Here is a 20,150-nt window from a genome sequence, read left to right as displayed (position 1 = left end):
CGGAAATAAAGCAACATATATGTGTGTGTATGTGTGTATTCAAGAAATAATCAATTGTGCTCATCCTAATATCAACATACATATATTATTTATATTTCATGCATATTAAAGATTATCCCACTCACCCGGAAAACAAAAATAAAAGGCAAACGGATGCAAAACCGAAGACTACTGAAGATCGTTAGGAGAAATGTTAGTAGAACCTATAATGGATATGTAAAACACTAAAAAACAACTCAAAACAAAACTAACATCAAAGATTAAAACTCTAAACTTAGAGACCAAATTGTAATTATAAAACCAAACTGATTCACCTGATCGGTTCTGAACATAACACAAACTGATCGAACCTAACAGACCTGATTAACCCTCACTGTAGGGTAAACCGGTCGTCTGGTTGCAACAAGTGAATCGGTTGGTCGGGATTTCTAGAATCCCGACCTACCAGTCTACAATCTATAGAACCCAAATAAAAAAATAGATGGCTTGTTCACCAAAACCTAACATTCCTGACATCCTAATAGTTCGTTTTATGCCATTTAACACCCTATTACATCAATTATAACTCCAAGATCAAATAATCATCAAAATCTTAACAAAACCCTAACTTTTTCATTGATTTTTCCATAAACAACCTAAAAATAAAAAATAAAAATATAGAAGGGAAACACTTACTTGTTACTTCCACCTTTCTTGAACCAAAAAATCAAGATAAAAAACTAAAATCCTTGATTTATGAGGGAAAGGTCATTACAACCATAAGAAAAAAAAAAAGAGAAAAAAATTCTCTTACAGCTTTTCATTATATACCTAGGTTTACTTAGGTTGGGTTTGGGCTGTCTTAGACTTTAGTTTAGGCTAAAAGTTTGGGTCTTATAATATCTTATTTTAAAAAAATCTTGGCAGCACCTCCCCTATATGAGAGTCTATTTCAAATTTTAAAACCTGTAAAATACGTATCAACAACTCATGTTGCAAACCAATTAATTCTATTTATGACTATTATTAAATTTATGTATGTATTTAGAAGAAGAAATTCCATCATTTACCCAATATTTTTCTGTGAATAACCTTCATAATTTTACTCTATTTAGTACTTAATTCATGATAGTTGATGATATTAACATCAAAATAGTCATTTTCCCTCAAATTTGCCTTAGAACCCTAAAATTGACAATTGAGAATTTCCTCCCCTTTTCATGGCAGCATGTATGAACACAAAATCATTTTCTTATCAAAACCAAAATAAATCTAATTCTCATCATTGATTATCTATAGGCATAATAAATTCACACTTTTTTTTTACAAACCAATTATCAAGATAATAATTGTTATCTTCAATTTAAATTTTTCATCCCAACCAATAGAGTTATTAACAATAAGCATAACAATATTTCAATTCCCGTAAAACAAATCTCAATTAATTCAAGAGTTATACCAAAAATAATATTATCAAAATTAAAAATTTCAAATAATAATAATCTCCTAATTTAATTTTCACCACCAATCAACAATTAACCCTAACCTATCCAAAATAACAATTTTCTCTATTAGATTTTCGCCATCATCCATAACAAATTATCAATCTATCACAATTAACAATTTATCTCAAACGTTTAAAAAATCCAAAAGATTATGTCTGTTTAAAAATCAACCTTTAATATGGTTGGGGATGACTAAACAATACAAGAATAACTAAGAACCTATTCGAGGCAACCAAAATAGTGTAGGCGCGTGTGAATCATGAGCTGTTACAGGTACCTCAAAACTTCAACTCATTGAAGAAAATGGTTAATTTCTTTTTAAAAAAATGAACACGGATATAATCTAACTCAAAAGGGGGGGGGGGGGGGAGCTCGAGAACCCATAACATTTTCCAAAAGCCCTCAAAACTTTCTGATGACATTTTGTTTAGTCGATAATTCCACCGATGATTTGAGATTTTAGTGGCAAAGTCCTGTAATGTTTCCCCAAAACTATGAAACTCTCAAATAGACTTAATCCATTGGTATAAAACAGAGGCAAGGTCTTGTAATTTGTTTCTATATCTCTAGAACTCTCCGAGGGATTAAATTTGTAGGTAATTCCATTGATAAAAAAACAATGGCAAAGTCTTGAATTTTTTTTGTCAAATCTTTAGATTTCTTTGAGGGAATAAGTCTGTTGGTAATTCCATCGATAAAAAACAATGGCAAAGTCCTGTAATCTTTTCCAACTTTTTAGAACTCTCCGAGGGATTATGGTCCTCAGTAATTCCATTGGTATTTGATATTTTATCGATATTTTCATTGTATTAAACAATTTCTTTTTTCTTAATGTTTTTGTATTCCTTATCTATCTAACATGCAAATACAGTAAAATCACAACATGTTAATACTAGGATAGTAAAAATTAATGATGTTGCCTACTAGGAATTACTTAATCTATCAGTTTATATGAAAGTATAAAAAAAATTATTTAAAAATAGCAACATTTTAATATTGTACTTATTAAAAGATCTCAATCCATCGTAGTTAAATAACACATAATTATGTACATGTCTAAATTTGATTTCTGTCAAGTATCTTCCTCTCACTGCTTTTTTTGATAAATGTCGTTCAGGATGAGGAAATATTAACAAATTCTCACATGAAGGAACTTCCCCCACCATCATAATATCTTGGAACATGGTTTATTCTTGTTCTTAAGTGAGATTCAAAATATTAAGAGATAAATGTTGAAATCTGTTCAACAAATATAAGCCTTATATATCAAAGCATCAACATACATCTTGTTTTTAACTTTTTTTTTTTAAGGTTGAATAAGTATCTATATGGAATTAAACAAATATTGAATAAATGAATGTTTTATTAAAAAAAAGACAATAGAAATTTACTTAGGATGGATATATAATCTTTAACCTCTCAAATGGATACATTAATCTATATTGGACTAAACCTCTAACTTTTTCCTTAAATGGTAAATATAAAGGTAGATGCTCTATTGAGTTGATGAAGAATGAAAGGAATATCATCTCAAATTTAAAGACGATATTCATTTCAAGCTTCTCCATATGTTTAATATGCAACTTGTGAGAGCATATATCTTTGAAAAAGTGACTGATTTCCTTGAATGCATCTTATATCCTTTTTGGCAATAAATCCCTGTAAGTAAATGGAATGAGTTTATATAAACACATGATAGTCATGACTCTTTTTTTTTAATACAATCTTACATCCTTCAAATTCACCAATCTAGATATGTTCGAAACATATCCATAAGGAAAACACAAACTTTTAAGCTATTAGTAGACAAGAAAGTCTAAGGCGAAACTGACTTTGGGCTTTACAACCCGTGTCTTATTATAAACTAAATCCATATTCTTATGGTGACAAAATAAATGTATATTCATTCTAATCTCCATGTTGTCCTTTGTCTTCCCTTTCACGTCAATCACCGTGTTAAAAATATTTTCAAACACGTTCTTTTTGGTATACATGACATCTAGATTATACATGACTCTAGCCTCACACACATCTTCGATGATAAGTTGTAAGCCATATGTGTCACTAGCCAACAAAAATAAGGTGCAATAAATGATCCAAATGGATTGAATCCATTTATATATAAACCAAGATGTACATTCCATGTTTCGATTAAAAATTAAGGATGCACCCTATTGAACTACTTTCAAGCTTCACCATTGAAAGGGTTCACCATGACTCCATCCATCACATAATATGAATGATATTATGTCATGTGCTCAATAATTATATTTAGAGACATAAATAACCTTTGCAACCTAGGAGTAATTAGGAAGTATCTCTGTTTTCTATATGTGAAAAAAGTCCTTCCCTACCAGTTTTAGGTTTATATTGAGCATGCCTACAAGTTCTACACTTGGTAAAATTTATAATTTCATGGTTGTACAACATGCAGAAATTTAGACATATGTCAATTTTTTAGTATCTCAGGCCAAAGAGTTTCATCATGAATTTAGCAATATAAAAGTTCCTTTTCAGCTTATTCCTTTCAGGTAAAATGCTTTTTGCCCATTTAATGTATCTATCACAACCGGCTTCACTCAGCCAATGATCCAACCTGATGGTGAACACATGTGTAACAAACAATAATTTACTATGATTGATGCACCCATCACAAAATAGTTTGTCAAAATCTTTGAAAAGTTCAAGAAACCTAATTGCGTCTATATTTGGTTCTTCATCTACACTTGAACATTTACCTACATAACCCAAATCAATTCTCATTAAATCCATCACTATACTCTTATAAGGATTACTATTATCATCTACAACTTCACACACGTTACTAGAAGTAGAAGTTGATCCAACCATCCTTTCTACCATGGTCTCGTAAGGAACATAGGGTTTTTCATGTGTAAACCAACATAAGTATTTTTTCATGAACCTTTTTTTTTTATATGTAGAAGATGCACCGTAACAACATTTACATTAAAGAGCTTTTTATTTTTACACCTCTTATATGGATATATAATAATACCACCCCTACTAATATTTTTCAGATTAGATAGCGCATAATTAATAAAACCCTCAACCCTATTATAATAATCCATATTGTGTAACCCTTCGGGTGAAACTCGATAAATCTAAGAATGATCATCCATTACTTATATGAATCATGTATAGAATATTGATGACAACATGTATTAATTAATAATGTAAACTAAACAAATTATCGGTACCTAATTAATTAGCTATCATCGGTTGAATTTAAACCTATTTAATCTATTTTAATGATACCCTTTAATAATCATCAATTTTCTCTAAAAATTCAAATTCTTTCAAATTTATCGAAACTTTCAACTTAACAATAAAATTGACAAAATGTGAAATGTACCCATTAAATAACCCATTATTTCTTTCATTATAAAATAATTAAGTTACAAAATCAAACTCAATTTCATTAAATGACAAACAAATATAATTTTTTAAAATCTCAAACAAACCCGAACATGTACAAATCATACATTCATACAACAAATTTCTATAGGAAAAAAACTATAAAACAAGTAAACACACAAATAAACTACATATACTACACAAAAATACCAAAAACATTAACATAAAAAATGGGTAGGCTTGCACACTTAATGTAGCGAATCTTAAAAAAAATAATTAAATCAAAACAGGGATACTGACAGACTATGTATTGGGGTGATTGAATTTGTAATGATGAAAGCTTAACATAAAAAATGGGTAGGCTTGCACACTTGATGTAGCGAATCTTTTAAAAAAAATTTAAATCAAGACAGGGATACTGATAGACTATGTATTGGGGTGATTGAATTTGTAATGATGAAAGCTTGATTTATAACAAAAAGAGGGGGGTGTTGTTTAATTTTCTAAAGAAAGAAAAATAAAGAAAAAAGAAGAAATGAGAGAGTGGGAGAAAGGGGGGGTTGTGTGACAGGTTATAACTTAAACATTATCTATGAAAATTAATGACGATAATTTTTCATCAGTAATTTCATTGGCAATATTAACACGTCAGATTTGTCGACAGAATTAACGAGAGAATACCTACTCAATTTTTTTCATTCTTTGAATTCCATCAGTAATTCCCTTTATATTCACTGACATAACTTTTTGTATTGTTGAATACCCAATGGAAACAACAACGTGATGTTTTGTCAGTAAATGTCATCTTAATTTACTAATGATATTTTTTTGTTGGTATTTTCATTGATATTTGATAATTTTCTGGTAGTACAATTATTTACTTAGCACAAGCTTTTATAATATTTTCTTTCAATTATTATATAAAAAGTTAATCAACTCATATTTTTATAAGTGAATTATTTTTCAACCATTTCAATAGCTGCCACCCTCTCATTTTCTCATATACCGTCCACCACATTTACCTTTACAACAACCATCACCACTGCTCCATCAAGGCCTTATTACCATTGTATTTTTTTTCATTATTTATCGAATATTAAAAAATATGTTTCATTTAAATATTATTTTTCCTACTAATAATATCACCATCACAATCATTATTTCGCTAATTAATCATTGAGAATCTATTGCAAGTTAGATTAATTGCATGATTCTAAACTTTCTTCCTTGATTTAGTAGATTAATTGCATGATTCTAAACTTCCTTCCTTGATTTAGTATTGTTTTCACAAATGGTTAATGTCCACAATATTGCTCAGCCGAGCAATACTCCTATAGCCTTCTTGTAAAAGATGTGTCCATCAAAGAATCATGGGATAATATTATCTTTGAAGGGTACGCTACTTTCAACTGTACTGTAACGTTCACAATTTAACAAAATATTTAGAATGAAGGTTGAGCTATTTTCAACTGTGTAACGTTCACCATTTTTTAAATATTTTTTAAGACGAAATAACTTAACTTTTTTAGTGTTTTTTTATTTTATTTTCGAGGTTACACTATTCGAGATATATATATATATATATATATATATATATATATATATATATATATATATATATATATATATATATATTGAGAGTATATATATGTTAAAAAAAGCCGTAAAATCAATAGTCTTTTTGAAATTATACTTGTTTCAATTTCGTTTTTTTGACATGTGTAAATTTAAAGAAAGACGTGTTTTTCCTTTCTTTTCAAATATTTTCATCTTATTAAATATTTTTGAAAAAAATTAATTTAATTTAATTTTTTTTATTTTTTTAAGATTTTCAGATTATTTCAATGTACTAATATTAAAAATAATTTTTCAAAATAAAAAATATTATTTTAATACATTTTAAAATAAATAACCTAACCACACTCACTACAAGATTTAACAGTTTTACCGATGGAATTTTTCCGTCGGTGTAAGACACATATTCCATCGGTAATTATATTACCGACGGAATCAAAGACGGAAATGATCCGTCGGTGAATCGTTCGTCGGTAATGTTTTGTCCGTCGGTAAATCCGTTGGTAATAAAATTACCGACGGATTTACTGACGGAACAAACGCGTCGGTAATAATTTTTTATTACCAACGGAATTACCGAGGGATTTACCGACGGAATTACCGATGGATTTACCGACGGAATTACCGACGGAATTTCCGTTGCTAATTCCGTCGGTAATTATTGAAAAACATTTAAAAAAAATTCATTTTATAAAATTATAAAATAATTAAATTAACATAAATTAACACTGTATAATATATACTCAAAATGCTTGGAAAAAAGAATAAGAAAATAAATTCAAATAAATTTGCAACAAATAAATAAAATAAAAAAATAAATTCAACTAAAAAATTAATTCATATGAAAAAAATGAAGTTGCAATTGCTAAAAATTTAAAAATCCTATAAATAAATCTACTAAAAATTGATCTCATATGAAAAAAAAATCTCACAACAACATTTATACAATTATTAAGAACAAAAACAATTAAAAATAAAATAAAAAACAAATATAGTGAAAAAAATCATGAAAAAAGAAGAAAAAAGAAAAATCTTACCTTAATGTAGTTGCAAGTGAAACTAAGGAGAGAAAAAAAATTTCATTAGCATATTAATTAAAAAAAAAACTAAGAGGATAAAAGAAGAAAGAAGAAGAAAACATACCCAAGCATGGAGGAAAAGAGAAGGAGATGAGGAGAGAAAAGAAGAGAAAGAAATAGATAAGAAATGATGTTTTTTTACATAAAGTGAAGAAGAAGAAGAAGACATACCTTAATGATGTTTTTTACATATAGTGAAGAAGAAGAAGAAGAAGAACAAGAAGAAGAAGAAGAAGTAGAAGAAACGGGTCTCTCTTGTGAAATAAGGGCATTCAGGCTTTTTATTAGAACGCTTTACCGACGGATAATTAAATATTAATATTTTTTAATTATTCCGTCGGTAATTCCATCGGTAATATTTAATTTAAATTTTAAATTTCGTAAAAATTTTTCAGAGACCGCCAAAAAATTACCGACGATTTTTCAATCCGTCGGTGATTCCGTCTGTAATATTTAAATGAAAATTTTAAATTAATTGAATTTTTTCAGAAAACCGCCAAATAACACCGACGACTTTCAATCCGTCGGTGATTTACTCTCTGGAAAATACCAACGGAATTTTCCGATGGAATTAACATTATGAACAGTGTTCACAATTTACCAACAAATTTACCGACGGAATCACCGACGGAATTTGTTCCGTCGGTGATTCCGTCGGTAATTCCGTTGGTAAAAATAACACGTCATCATTTTTTTTTTGCTTTGTTTTAATTTTTTTTCCCACGGTAATTCCCTCGGTATATACCGAGGGAATATTTCAGTCGGTAAAATCCCTCGGAAATTTACCAACGGAAATATTCCCTCGATATTTCCGTTTGTATTTATCAATTTTCTGGTAGTGACTCTCAAATATTTTACAAATAATTAAGCGATTTCTTTTATTTGCAAAATTTTGCAGCTTACCAGGCGCAGGTTAGCAAGAGACTAGTGTATAAACTGTCAACCTCGTTCGCGACTTTTATAGGGCTGTGGACCACTGTTTCTTAAATTCCACTGGTGTTTCTCTTATATACATGAAACAGGAGAAGAAGTGAGTGGAAGTGGTCCTAATGATAATACATGAAATATTCACAAATCTTTATTGTGCTTCTTCATATCATCTTCCTCATCACATGCCTTCTCCTAGATGCATTTACTCGTGGACCCCCTTGATAGCTGGTTGATGTTAACAATTTGGCAATTTTCCAGCTTCTCTTTTTTCTCGTTCTTTTGGGCTGGATGGGAACCCTAAATTTTCCAACTGTTCAGTAAATTTGCATATAGCTTATAGTCCGGGAGGATAGAAATGTCTCTTGCAAAGGTTTTCTAGGGTCCACAAACCAAATTACCTTAGTGAAAGAAGAATTTGATGGGTTTCCTTCCATTTACTGGATTATTGCTGAGTTGCAATGTACTTATTTCCTATCATCAATATTTGGACAAAACTTGGCAAACGCCTTATTCTCGTTATTGCCCTTTAGCTCCTAGCTCGCAACCACACAATGAACTGAACGCCTCAACAGGGTTTCTATTTGTCCTTAACCTTAGGGCTGATATTTCCAAGGGTACTATATATTTAGATCCAGCAGCAATGCAAGATCCTTTTTGAATGGCCATGGGGTAAATTTCCTTTCTTGAAAATTACAGCCGAGGGCTCTTTTTAGCTTACAGTACAAGTTCACTGCAGCTCTGGCGATTTAAAAGGAGTAAATATTTTGGTACTTTGTTCGACAGCTGGAATAGATACACAGTATAACTGGAAACAGGGCTTGTCACCTCACCTCCATGGTTGTCCTTTATGACAATATTCGGTAAAAAGCTCTGGAGTGAGAATTTCTCAATGTAGTTTGAGAACAGGTCCTCAACCTAACTGATGTTGAATTTGTTCTTCCATTTCGTAGTATTTGTTGAAATTACATAGTTTTTTTTTCAACAAATTCCTAAGGTTGCTATAAATAGTCGGTGTCTTTCCTATGTCTGGTCTGTCAAAATATTACTTCGTAGACTTTTTACTGTCGATCTACGGATAAAAGGCCTTTGGAGACATCTCTTAATTAGCCAGGGATTTTGATTCAAGGCAGCATGAACACGACACGACTCTGAATCCTACTTCCTCCCACGTCCACTTACTTCGGAGAATGGTCAATGGCTACAAGTCTGCATCATATCTTCCCTTCAGTTGATGGATTAATTAGAATTTTTAATCAAAATAAATTAATCATTGCAAGGGTTTTTGATTGGGAGGTGTTTTTTTATTAATTAGTACTAAGGCAAGTGGAGTTCTCATTACTTGCGTGAGGCATTTTTGGCACTTTGTTGCGAACACAAAGCAAATTATTGTGCCCAAGTGTCGGATGCCATGGTTAAAGTCTGGTGTTCTAGTGTTTTGAAAGTGTGCCAGATTGAAATCATGTCCAGTACAATAATTGGGTTGTAGATGACAGCTTTATGAGTTATTTCACATTGAATGCTTCTCTTGTATTGTTGTAATTATTGAGTTTTTTTAATTTCGAGGGTGTACTCTATATTTTATTTTATTTTAGAGGTTATATTTTTTTTTAATTTCGAGTGTATACTCTATATTTTTTTTTAGAGGTTATAAGTTTGAGTTTTATAAATTTCAGTAAATTTATTTATCAAGATATGTATAAAGTGATCCAGACAACCATGTTAATAAAAAATTAATAATTGTGTTTTCCTTTGTTGTACAAACAGGACTAATGTGACCGTTAATAACTTAATATGGCAATAACGATTTGTTTTAAAGTACTGTTTTGGGATATGAATCCTTGAAGTACCCTTTCTAGCTAGGGTCTATTAAGCGAAAAGCATTCTAATGAACACATTATTGAAGGCAATTAACTTCAGTGAATTAGTAAATTATGTTTCACCTAGATTCCCCAGCTAGATATAACTTTCAATTTTAATTCAAGGAGATACGCAAAGTAAAAGATGTTTCTTTCTTTGAAGTACCCTTTCTAGCTAAATATTTTTTCTATATGAGAATCATAGATATTATATAATTGTTTTACTGTTTCCACAGTTTTTTGTGCGTGTTTCTCCTTCCTGCACTGTTTGTAGACATATAATTTGCTTGAACTTGCGAAGTAAAGATGTTTTCCCCTTTGTTTAAACCAGAAAATCTATCAGCAAATAGGTTTAACTACTGACATTAACAATATTTAAAGCATGGTGGGAAGCATGCCAGTTCTTTCGAATAGAACCCTAGCTAGATTTCTGCACAGCATGTCAGGTTTTAGTTGTCTCCAATTTCACCAGACATTAATTCGAAACACTGAACTTTAGGATTTTTGTTGAAAAATGCCATAGTTTGGTAAAAATTTTTAGAGAATAACATAGGTTGGAAAAGTAAATAACACAACCGTGTTTTCCAATATTAATTATGTAAACAATTATTTTTGAAAATAACAATTTAAAACAACCATGTTTTCTAATATTAATCCTATACATAATCACTATTGAGTATAGAATAGCAGTTGTGTAGTGATGTTTTCTCTTTTACAAAATAATTAACCTTATCAAAAGTTAACTCAAAAGTTTTTGAAGATTAAATCGCTAAAAGATAAGATTTAAGATCTGATGACTAAATAGATAAGGTGTTCTGGCAGGAGAGAGAAATGAAGAAAGAAAAAATAGGTCACCGAGACACACCAGTAATCCGTTTTTGACACATTTGGTATCGTTATAAAGATTTCAACGAGACAATTCTAACTAGACCTTGAAAAATCACTAAACGAGGTCGTAATTAATCTTAAATTAACCTGAACAAAGCCCTAACAAATTATAACCATGTTTGGTGGTCTTTTAAGGTGTGATTAGAATTGTCTTGTTGAGATTTTTCTAACAATACCGAGTGTGTAAAAAAAAAAAGAGCTCCAGTGTGTTTTTGATGACCAATTTTTTCTTGGTCATTAGATCTTGAATTCAAGTTCTTAACCATTAATCTTCATAAAAATTTAAATTAATTTGTATTGTTGTTAATTAATCTGATTAAGATTAAGAAATAAGTTTTAAAACAACTGTTATTTTCAATAATGGTTCAAACCATGTTATTCTTTAAATACTTTTAAATTTTTCTCAAAATTTTTATTAAAATATGTCGGCATTACAAAATAATCCGAACTGTACTAGCTAATTGTACGAGACAAGTAACAAATCCTAACATCCTTCTTCTTGGATTTGATTAATTAGTGCATTGCTTTCTTTTGTAGTATGTTGCCAATTCACTGAATCATGTGTTAAATAATATCTAAGAACCCCCGTCTAAATTTTTTGTGCTTCCAGAGTAAAGTTGAGACAAGGAGAAGATACAAAATGCTGGACAACAATTGCTGGATTACCACAGCCAAAAAGCTATATAAGACTATGTTACTGTCGATCGACAAATAAGAATTCCCTCAGAGTCTCTCTCAAATTGCCGTGACTCAACTTACTCAAACTAGCCCACCTAACTTCTCCCTCCCTGTTGCAGACATAAAAACTAAGGTACACATAAAAAGGTAAGAAAAATAAAGATAGGCAGTCTAACTACCATGTTCATATGCTGCTTTAAGTCTCCTGAAGCAAATAAGGACACATGCTTTTCTAAGGGTTGGTTTTTCCATTTTAAAAGCCATGAAAGCTTTGGTACTAATATCTCAGAACACTGAAAATTGTGTCCCCTGCAACAGCTAAAGAAGAGGGAACCATGTCCTACATTAATTTGCTCTACTTCTCTACCTTGCATCTACATAAAATTATAATACACTGGCATCGACAAATTCCGATAAATATAACATCACACTAGATTTGACTTTACTAATGGCTGGATCGTGTCATGTTCAATATAATATCATAGACATTTAATCTTAATCTATCGCTCAATGACCGAGATTCCACTGTACAAAACATATGCGATCTCAGTCTAGGACGGTGAAGATTTTGGGGATTTTGCTGCTCCTCTAGAACAATTTATCTCATGTGGTCTTAAAACTGCCACCTTTGTTTCCTTAGCTTCAGGTCTAGTTAGAGGAGCATCCACTCAAATCTTTAGGCAGACATGAGCATCATTTAAAGTTTGATAGGCACATACACATACATAAAAAATAAAAATAAAAATCTCTCTCTCTCTCTCTCCCAGACACACATATTTATTGAAACATCAAACACATGGTGAATTAAAAAAAAAAGGAAAGGAAAACAAGAGGAGAAATTGCATTGGAGTTTGGCGAGCTATAGATATGCTTCCTGAAAATGCCATGGAAATATCATTTTCTTTCAGCAAGTTGTGCAGAAGAGACATCAAAACCTTATCACCTGATTTCCCTCATCACTGTTAAAGCACTCTTGCACTGTATCGAACCAACCTCTCTCCTCACTCCCACATGTCTAGACAACAAATAGATATACACACACGTGTTTATCCACAGATGTTTCATGCACTCACTACAGATACCCAGTTTTGAATATATATGTATGTATATTCCTCACACGTGTGACCAATTCTGAAGAAAGACTGAGATTGCACTGAACAAGGTTTGTTCAGGCTAGGGTACTGTGTGAACCTCCAATCACACTTAACAATGAAAAAGAGCCTTATATTTGCACTAATAGGTAAGAATTTTGAAGATGGTTCTCTTACTTTCAATGACTAAATCAACGAATTTTAGCTTTTAAAATCAGCTGGAGAATGTTTCCAAAATGATACATGAATACTAATAAACTAGCTACCATTAGAAAGCATCAAGGAACCTATCTAGTCCTGCGCAAACCTCAGCTCATGTTGTGATATTTATTATACTTGTGTTTTTGGGTTCGATTCAAGAGCACGTACGTAAATCATTTCATTTACAAAAGAAATTAATACTAAGTTAGAAGAAGGTAGAAGAATTGCCTCAAGATTACACTAGTGGTCATGAGTCTCTCCATAGAAGAATTGCCTCATTTTTTACATTAAAAGCTTTGATGACCATCTTAGGAAAAATCTCAAGTTCTCTCTTTTATCCTACTTATCAAATTACAGATGAAGATCTAAACTAACATGGTCTTGCGCGCTCGGCTTGGAATCATACCCATACCGCCCTTGCGAGCTTGAACCAGTACCGGCCGGTGAGGGTTTCAATTCCTCACCTGCAAATAATGGTAATGGATGATGCATCGAACGGTCACTATGATGGAAAGTACCACCACCATGAACAGCCGGGATCCGCCACAAGCCTAATGGACTTCCATTGATAGGTTGTTGTGAATAGGAGCCATGACTGCCGTAAAACCTGCTAGTGTTAGAGTGGCTATTCCATGAAGGATAAGTCATGGCTGAGCTCGGAGTTGAATCTATCCTGTAGTTTACAAGGCCATAATAGTGTGCATCTGTAAGGCTGTTGTGAGCCATGGCCGACTGGAGGTGGGCACGTTTCGCGTGCTGACGCTCTCTTTTGTGCGCGTTTTGGTGGCCACCTAAGGCTTGAGAAGTAGGGAAGTTTCTGCAACAGTAATGGCATTCAAATCTTCGGTTGTTGTCACTACTCTCGCTTTCTTTTACGGTGTCTTCATTAGTTTCGGCTGACTCAGACTCGTCAGCTGCTGGACTGTCGTTGTTGCTGCCGAATTCTATGCCGAAGAGGCGAATGCCCTTTTCTTTGACGGGTGCGGGGCGGATGAATGGAAGCTGAGAGAAGGATTCCACATTCATAAAGTCATGAGTCTCTCTTTCAACCTTATCCATGAATCACTGAACTATATATATAATAGTTTTAGGGCTGGTGTTGAGGAGGTTTAACAAGAAAAAGGAAGGGAGGAGGGTTCAACTTCAAAGAGGCACTCCAGAGACGGAGAGGAAGATCTGGAGGTGGGGAGGAGGAGGGGGTTTGTATGTGGGATGTGAGGAGGGTGGGCCTATAAAGGAAGAGGAGGAGTTGTGGTGTGATCACTGGACAAGTGGGGCTGACCCATCTGAAAGTGAAGGCTGACATGGTCACAAGTTCTGGTCAGATGAGAGTGGCTTCGGCTTCTCAAAGTACCATCTTGGCTTGCTTTCACAAGTTCTTGGTTTGTTTTGGAAAGTTCCTGAACACCTCCTAAGATCCTTGATAATTATGTTTTCATCCCCTACTTTTAACGAAGTGACAGAAATAATTATGGTAATAATAAGGTTTTTTTTACAACTGTAAACTAATCATTGACTCCATATAAATATTATGAGAGGGGGTAATACATGGGTCATGGGGGGGAGTCATCAATAATATATAGTTCCTAGTTTTTTACGACTATATTTAGTTCCAAACGAATCTACAGCCAAATTAATCAAAGGTTACAAACAGAAGTTTTTTAGGATTATTTTTAGGTTACAAACAAAAAAATAAAATAAAAAACACACTCTCTCTCTCTCATATATATGATTGAGCTTTTAATTTCTCTTTGATTTTTTTTTTTTTTTTTTTTTGCGACTTTAGTACCTAAGATGAAGGTTTACTCGACAAGCAATGCAGTTCAAATGTTAATTATTAGTCTGCTAGGATCATTTTTGTGGTCCGAGTTTCGTAAGTTTGTTAGCATCAATTAATGGGAGAGGGAAACCTCTAGTGAATTTTGAGCTACCAGGACAAGTTAACTTCAAGAGATATATAGTTCTATGTAATGTTAAGAGATTGATTTAATGATTAAAGAAGCTTGATTTCTTTTTTTTTTTAGCTTTTTAATTTAAATTTTGAGATTAGTACTTGGAAAATATATTAAATTCATTTTAATGCATAAATTCATTTAGAGATGTTTTTTTTTCAAGATTATCTAGAAATAGATTCTATCTCATTAATATAATGTACATAAACCCGACTAAATGATATCTTTATTTCCCAAAAAAAACTATCAAATTTAAAATTATCATAAAAAATATTATACTTATTAATGGAAAGAAATATTTTATATTTCTAATTAAAAAAATCATCACACTAACCAAATAAAAAAAATGTTAGGAAATAATTTTAATATTTCACTTTACTAAAAGTGCTTGTATGTAAAAGAAGAATATTGTATAATTCTCACCATCTTTGTATGGAAAATAATAAAAAGCTTGCAAAAGAAAAACTATGGAGATTCTAAAAAATATGTTGTACAAACTTAGTAATACTTTAATTTTCTATAAAATTGGAACTTCTTTTTCGAATATAATATTTTCTCATCTAGAGTTTGAAAATATATTTTTGAGGTCCTTCGTATTTTTCTTCTTGTAGTTTTTACTATTTTCAAATAAAAAAGCTAAAATGATGGAAAATAAAATTCTTTTTTTATTCATGCATTTTAGCAATACAAAAGATTAATTTTTTAATTTTTTTTTTTATATTTGGTTAGTGTTAGCGTCATAAATTTACTTTTATTGAAAATATAATATGAAAGATTCACTTTTTTTGAGTTAATAAAGTATAAATTTTTAATTTGAATAAATTAAAATAAATATTTTAGAATTCGATTATCACAAATACAAATATTAAGATGATTATTGGAAATTATTAGGGGTGTTCAAAATAACCGATTAACCGAGAAAACCGATAAAACCGAAGAAAAATTAACCGAAAAAACCGAACCGAAATTAAAAACCGATTAAACCGATTTAAAAAATCATAAATGTTAACAGGTCCGGTTCGGTTTCGGTTTTGACCCAGAAACCGGGCCAAACCGAACCGGACCCATTAAACAATTAAAAAAAAAGTAGTATAAATAGTTAAGTTAACCTAATCGGCCTCCCTCCCTAACCCTAACATCTCATTCTCATCTCAGTTCTCACAAAGCCGTCTCCTTCCTTCCCACTTCCAACAGAAATTCCCAATCTTCCTCGATAATTAATTCACTATCTTCCTTTCCTAGAAACCTTCTTCATTTAAGCAACGACAGCAAGGTAAATTCCATCTTCTTTGATTCTTTGTTTCGTGGGTTTGAAAGTATATTTTAAGTCTATTACATCTTCATCTTCATCTTTCCCAGAAACCATCTCCATCTTCATCTTTCCCAGAAACCGTCTCTATCTTTCAGGCGTCTTTATTTTAGCAACAACAGCAAGGTAAATTTTATCTTCATCTTTGATTCTTTGTTTAGTGGGTTTGAAAGTTTATTCTAAGTCTATTCCATTTTCATCTTCATCTTTCCCAGAAATCGTCTCCATCTTTCAGGCTTCATCATATATTGCTTTAGATTTCAAATAATCTGTTGAGTGTTGACTGTTGCTTTAGTTGCTTTAGTTTGGGGCTCTAGATAACGTGATTTCAAATAACCTCCATGTTTTCCTTTGTTGAACATTATACTACTATACAATTCTGTATTGGTTGCATTCTGTGGGGATTTGGATGTTTCTCATGAAAACTCTGCCATTACATCATATGTGATATGTTATCTTTGCATCGTAGGAGATGGCTTAAGTTATTTTAGACTCTGCATATTAGATTCAGTGACTAATGAGTCAATTGGTTGGAAGTTGCTTAATTCCAATCTTGGTAATGTTGTCATTGGCTTGTTACGTGTCTTTTCTCTATGTAGTGTTGCTTGTAACATTTTCTAGAAATATACATGACAAGCACTGGCACCACGTATTGTTATATATATCAGTTGTGAATTCTATACATGTCCTGAGAAAAAGCTGCAAGAGGTTTACAAATGTTATTCTTCATTTGTGATAGTTTGTAAACATGCTATACCGAAGTATCAGAACATTTTTTGAATTATTCCAGACAAACAACTGAATCCATTTATGATTTTTTGCTTAACATATAGATGGTTGTTACTCAAACTTAACGTGAGTGAGTTTATTCCAAGTATCTTTTGTTTACTGCTATGTATTGCAAAATATATCATAGGCTTTTTTTCTTCCTTTTAAAATTTTGCATTGCTAATTTTTTTAATAGTCAAACTGTAATATGTTGCTAATTTGCTAGTGTTTTTTTTAGCATTATCCTTGTTGGATCTTTTGGCTTTTGCTGTTGCTGGAAGTTTTGGATGTTGTTGCTGGTGCTGGATTTTTTTCTTCAAATTATACCGAATGTTTATGATAATTTATTACTTGTTGCTATTTGCTAATGTATTTATTCGCTAATGTAAACTTTTTTAGTGTGAACACCTCTTTTAATTTGAGGTGCCCAAATTTGATCATGCATCTTGCATATTGCATTGATTTGAATTTTCATAGCTTATTTCTTTGCATATTAAAGATAGGAAGATAGAACATTTCAAATTTATTGTTACTATAAGCATTTCAAAAAAATTTCATTTTATTAAAAAGCTTATAACAAAATTAATCAAATTACAACATTTTAAAAAGTTTTGATTAAAAAACCTATAAATTTAGCCCAACAAGGAAATTTAACAGCCCAATTTAATTTAAACCCATTAAAAAATAGTAAAAAAAACCCATTAATTTAATGATTAGGTTTCCCGGTTTTTAAGTTGCAAAACCGGATTCAACCGAACCGAACCGGTTCGGTTTGAACCGGAATCCGGTTCGGTTCGGTTTGAATTTTTAAAAATATGAGTTACTTGGTTCGGTTGGTTTTTATTGTTGAAACCGAACCGAACCGAACCGTGAACAGGCCTAGAAATTATAGTTTGATTGTTTTTTTTAATAATCATTGGGAGTATATTGAAAAGGCCATGAAGCCAATAGCTAAAGTAAAATACAAGGACATGACAAAAAGAAAAGAAAAGAACAGACTTAGAAAGAAAAAAAAAAACCGATCTCATACAATAAAAAATAAAGAGACTTCTAAAGATTTTTTATTACATCACAATTTGATGTCATCAGGTGATCTTAAGAGGTCATTTTCTATATAAGTGAAGTTTGAATCCAGAATATACAACCAAATAGCAACTCGATGAAGGATGGAGGAGAAACAATAAAAAAAGCTTATAGTTCCCTCCTCAAAAACAATTTTGTTCCTTAACAACCAAATCCTCCAAATAGTACTATTGGAGATTAGTCTTCAAGCTAATCTTTGAAATTTGCCTTGCACCATTCTGCCCACTACAGAAACAGTGAATCTAGTGTGCTTGGTAAACAACATTGGATACCCCATCAATCCAAAACTTACATCCAAATACTCCTAAAAAAATTATAGTGTATACAAAGGTGCTCTGAAGTTTTTAAATATGAGCTGCAAAAGACGCACAAAGCTTGTGTGGCAGGCAAAACATTCTAGTGATGGAGAAAAACTCTTGTTCTAACTTTGTTCTGGATTGCCAACTAGAGAAACACCTGAATTTTTGGAGGGGCCCCTTTAATTATGGTTTCATTGTTTTATGAAAAATAGTTATAATGTTGACGCACTTCATTTTTTAATGAAAAAAATTCTGAACATGTTTTTCAACTTTTAATTGGTGAAAAAAAAAACTAGAAAAAGAAAAATGATTTTCTATTATTATTCAATTTTTAATTTAAGTAATGTTCCATAATTCATTTGTATTAAGAAAAAAAATGTATTTTAACATAAGGAATAAGATCTAGAACTCTTGACAATAACATCACTTTCAGGTTCCGAAATGCTTTTATATACTCAAGTTTTTTTTTTTTTTTTATGAAATACGAATGATTTATAAGCACTTATTATAGCCACTGAAAACATAACATAATAGAAAAATATAAATAGTCTGCAAAATCACGAAACTTACAACAAAATAAAAGACATGTAATCTTAGTCATGAAAAATAAAACAGAATAAAAGCTAAAGCTAGCTAGGATACTATTTCAATATCTCTAAAAAATCCTTACTTGGAAAGACTATATATCTGATTACATGTTGAAAATCAACAGCAGGAAGCTTATAATTACATACATTGAAAAAAACATTAAATGCAACTTGCAAGCACCAAGGAGGAGAATGACTAGCATGTTTGTCACTCCGTATATAACACTATTTAAAAAAAAGGAGGGTTTTCATTCTACCCCTCCTAATATAACACTATTTACTAAAATAATATTTTTTTTTTCTTTGTTTTTCTTTTTAATTTTTTTATTTTAATTTCATCTTTCAACATTAAGTTTATTAAAAATTAGACTTCATAATTTTTTTTCAATTTATTTTTTATGAGGTTATTTCAGTCTCATGACCTAAACTGCATGTTTGACTGATTAACTCGATAGACTCGAGTTTTTTTTTCTTTTCTAATTGACTTTTTTTTTCTAAATTTCATCATTAAATATTGGGTTGATAGGGAATTAGATTTCTTGATTTGTTTTGATTATTGTCTATGAGGTTATTATCGTCTCATGATTTGAGTTGCGGGTTCATTCAAATTGACTCCAGTTGTTTTCTTGTGTTATTTTTTTAATAGATTTTAATATTTCAATTTTATCCTTCAACATTAGGTTTATTAGGGATTGAACTTCATAATTATTTTTCAATTTATGTTATATAAGGTTATTCTAGTCTCATGATCTGGATCGCTGGTTTGAAGAGTTAATTGATCAGTTGAATCAAGTTCTTTTTTCCATTTTCCTATTTGACTTTTTTTCTCTCAATATTATCCTTCAACATTGTGTTAATTAGGAATTAGGTTTTGTTATTTGTTTCATTTTTTTTCCTATGAATTTATCCTCGTATCATGACTTGGATCACGAGTTTGGTGGATTAACTCGAGTTGTTTTTTTTTTATCCTTTTTATCAATGTTTTTTTTCAATTT

At 31.1% G+C, this 20,150-nt stretch overlaps 1 protein-coding gene across 1 annotated transcript; it reads right to left on the bottom strand.

Moving 5' to 3' along the window:
- Positions 1 to 13,351: 13,351 nt before the first annotated feature.
- LOC7455630 (zinc finger protein 8) lies at positions 13,352 to 14,389 on the bottom strand. The gene has a single exon (XM_024603487.2). The coding sequence runs from the start codon at positions 14,214 to 14,216 to the stop codon at positions 13,509 to 13,511; it is 708 nt and encodes a 235-aa protein (XP_024459255.1). The 5' UTR covers positions 14,217 to 14,389; the 3' UTR covers positions 13,352 to 13,508.
- Positions 14,390 to 20,150: the final 5,761 nt, after the last annotated feature.

The sequence above is a fragment of the Populus trichocarpa genome, chromosome 6 (genome assembly GCF_000002775.5).
Source record: "Populus trichocarpa isolate Nisqually-1 chromosome 6, P.trichocarpa_v4.1, whole genome shotgun sequence".
NCBI lineage: Eukaryota > Viridiplantae > Streptophyta > Magnoliopsida > Malpighiales > Salicaceae > Populus > Populus trichocarpa.
This window is presented reverse-complemented; position numbering and strand designations above follow the sequence as displayed.

Bases quoted from the DNA above. Each gene is read 5' to 3' on its own strand.
- LOC7455630 (XM_024603487.2), bottom strand. From the start codon at position 14,216: ATGGATAAGGTTGAAAGAGAGACTCATGACTTTATGAATGTGGAATCC.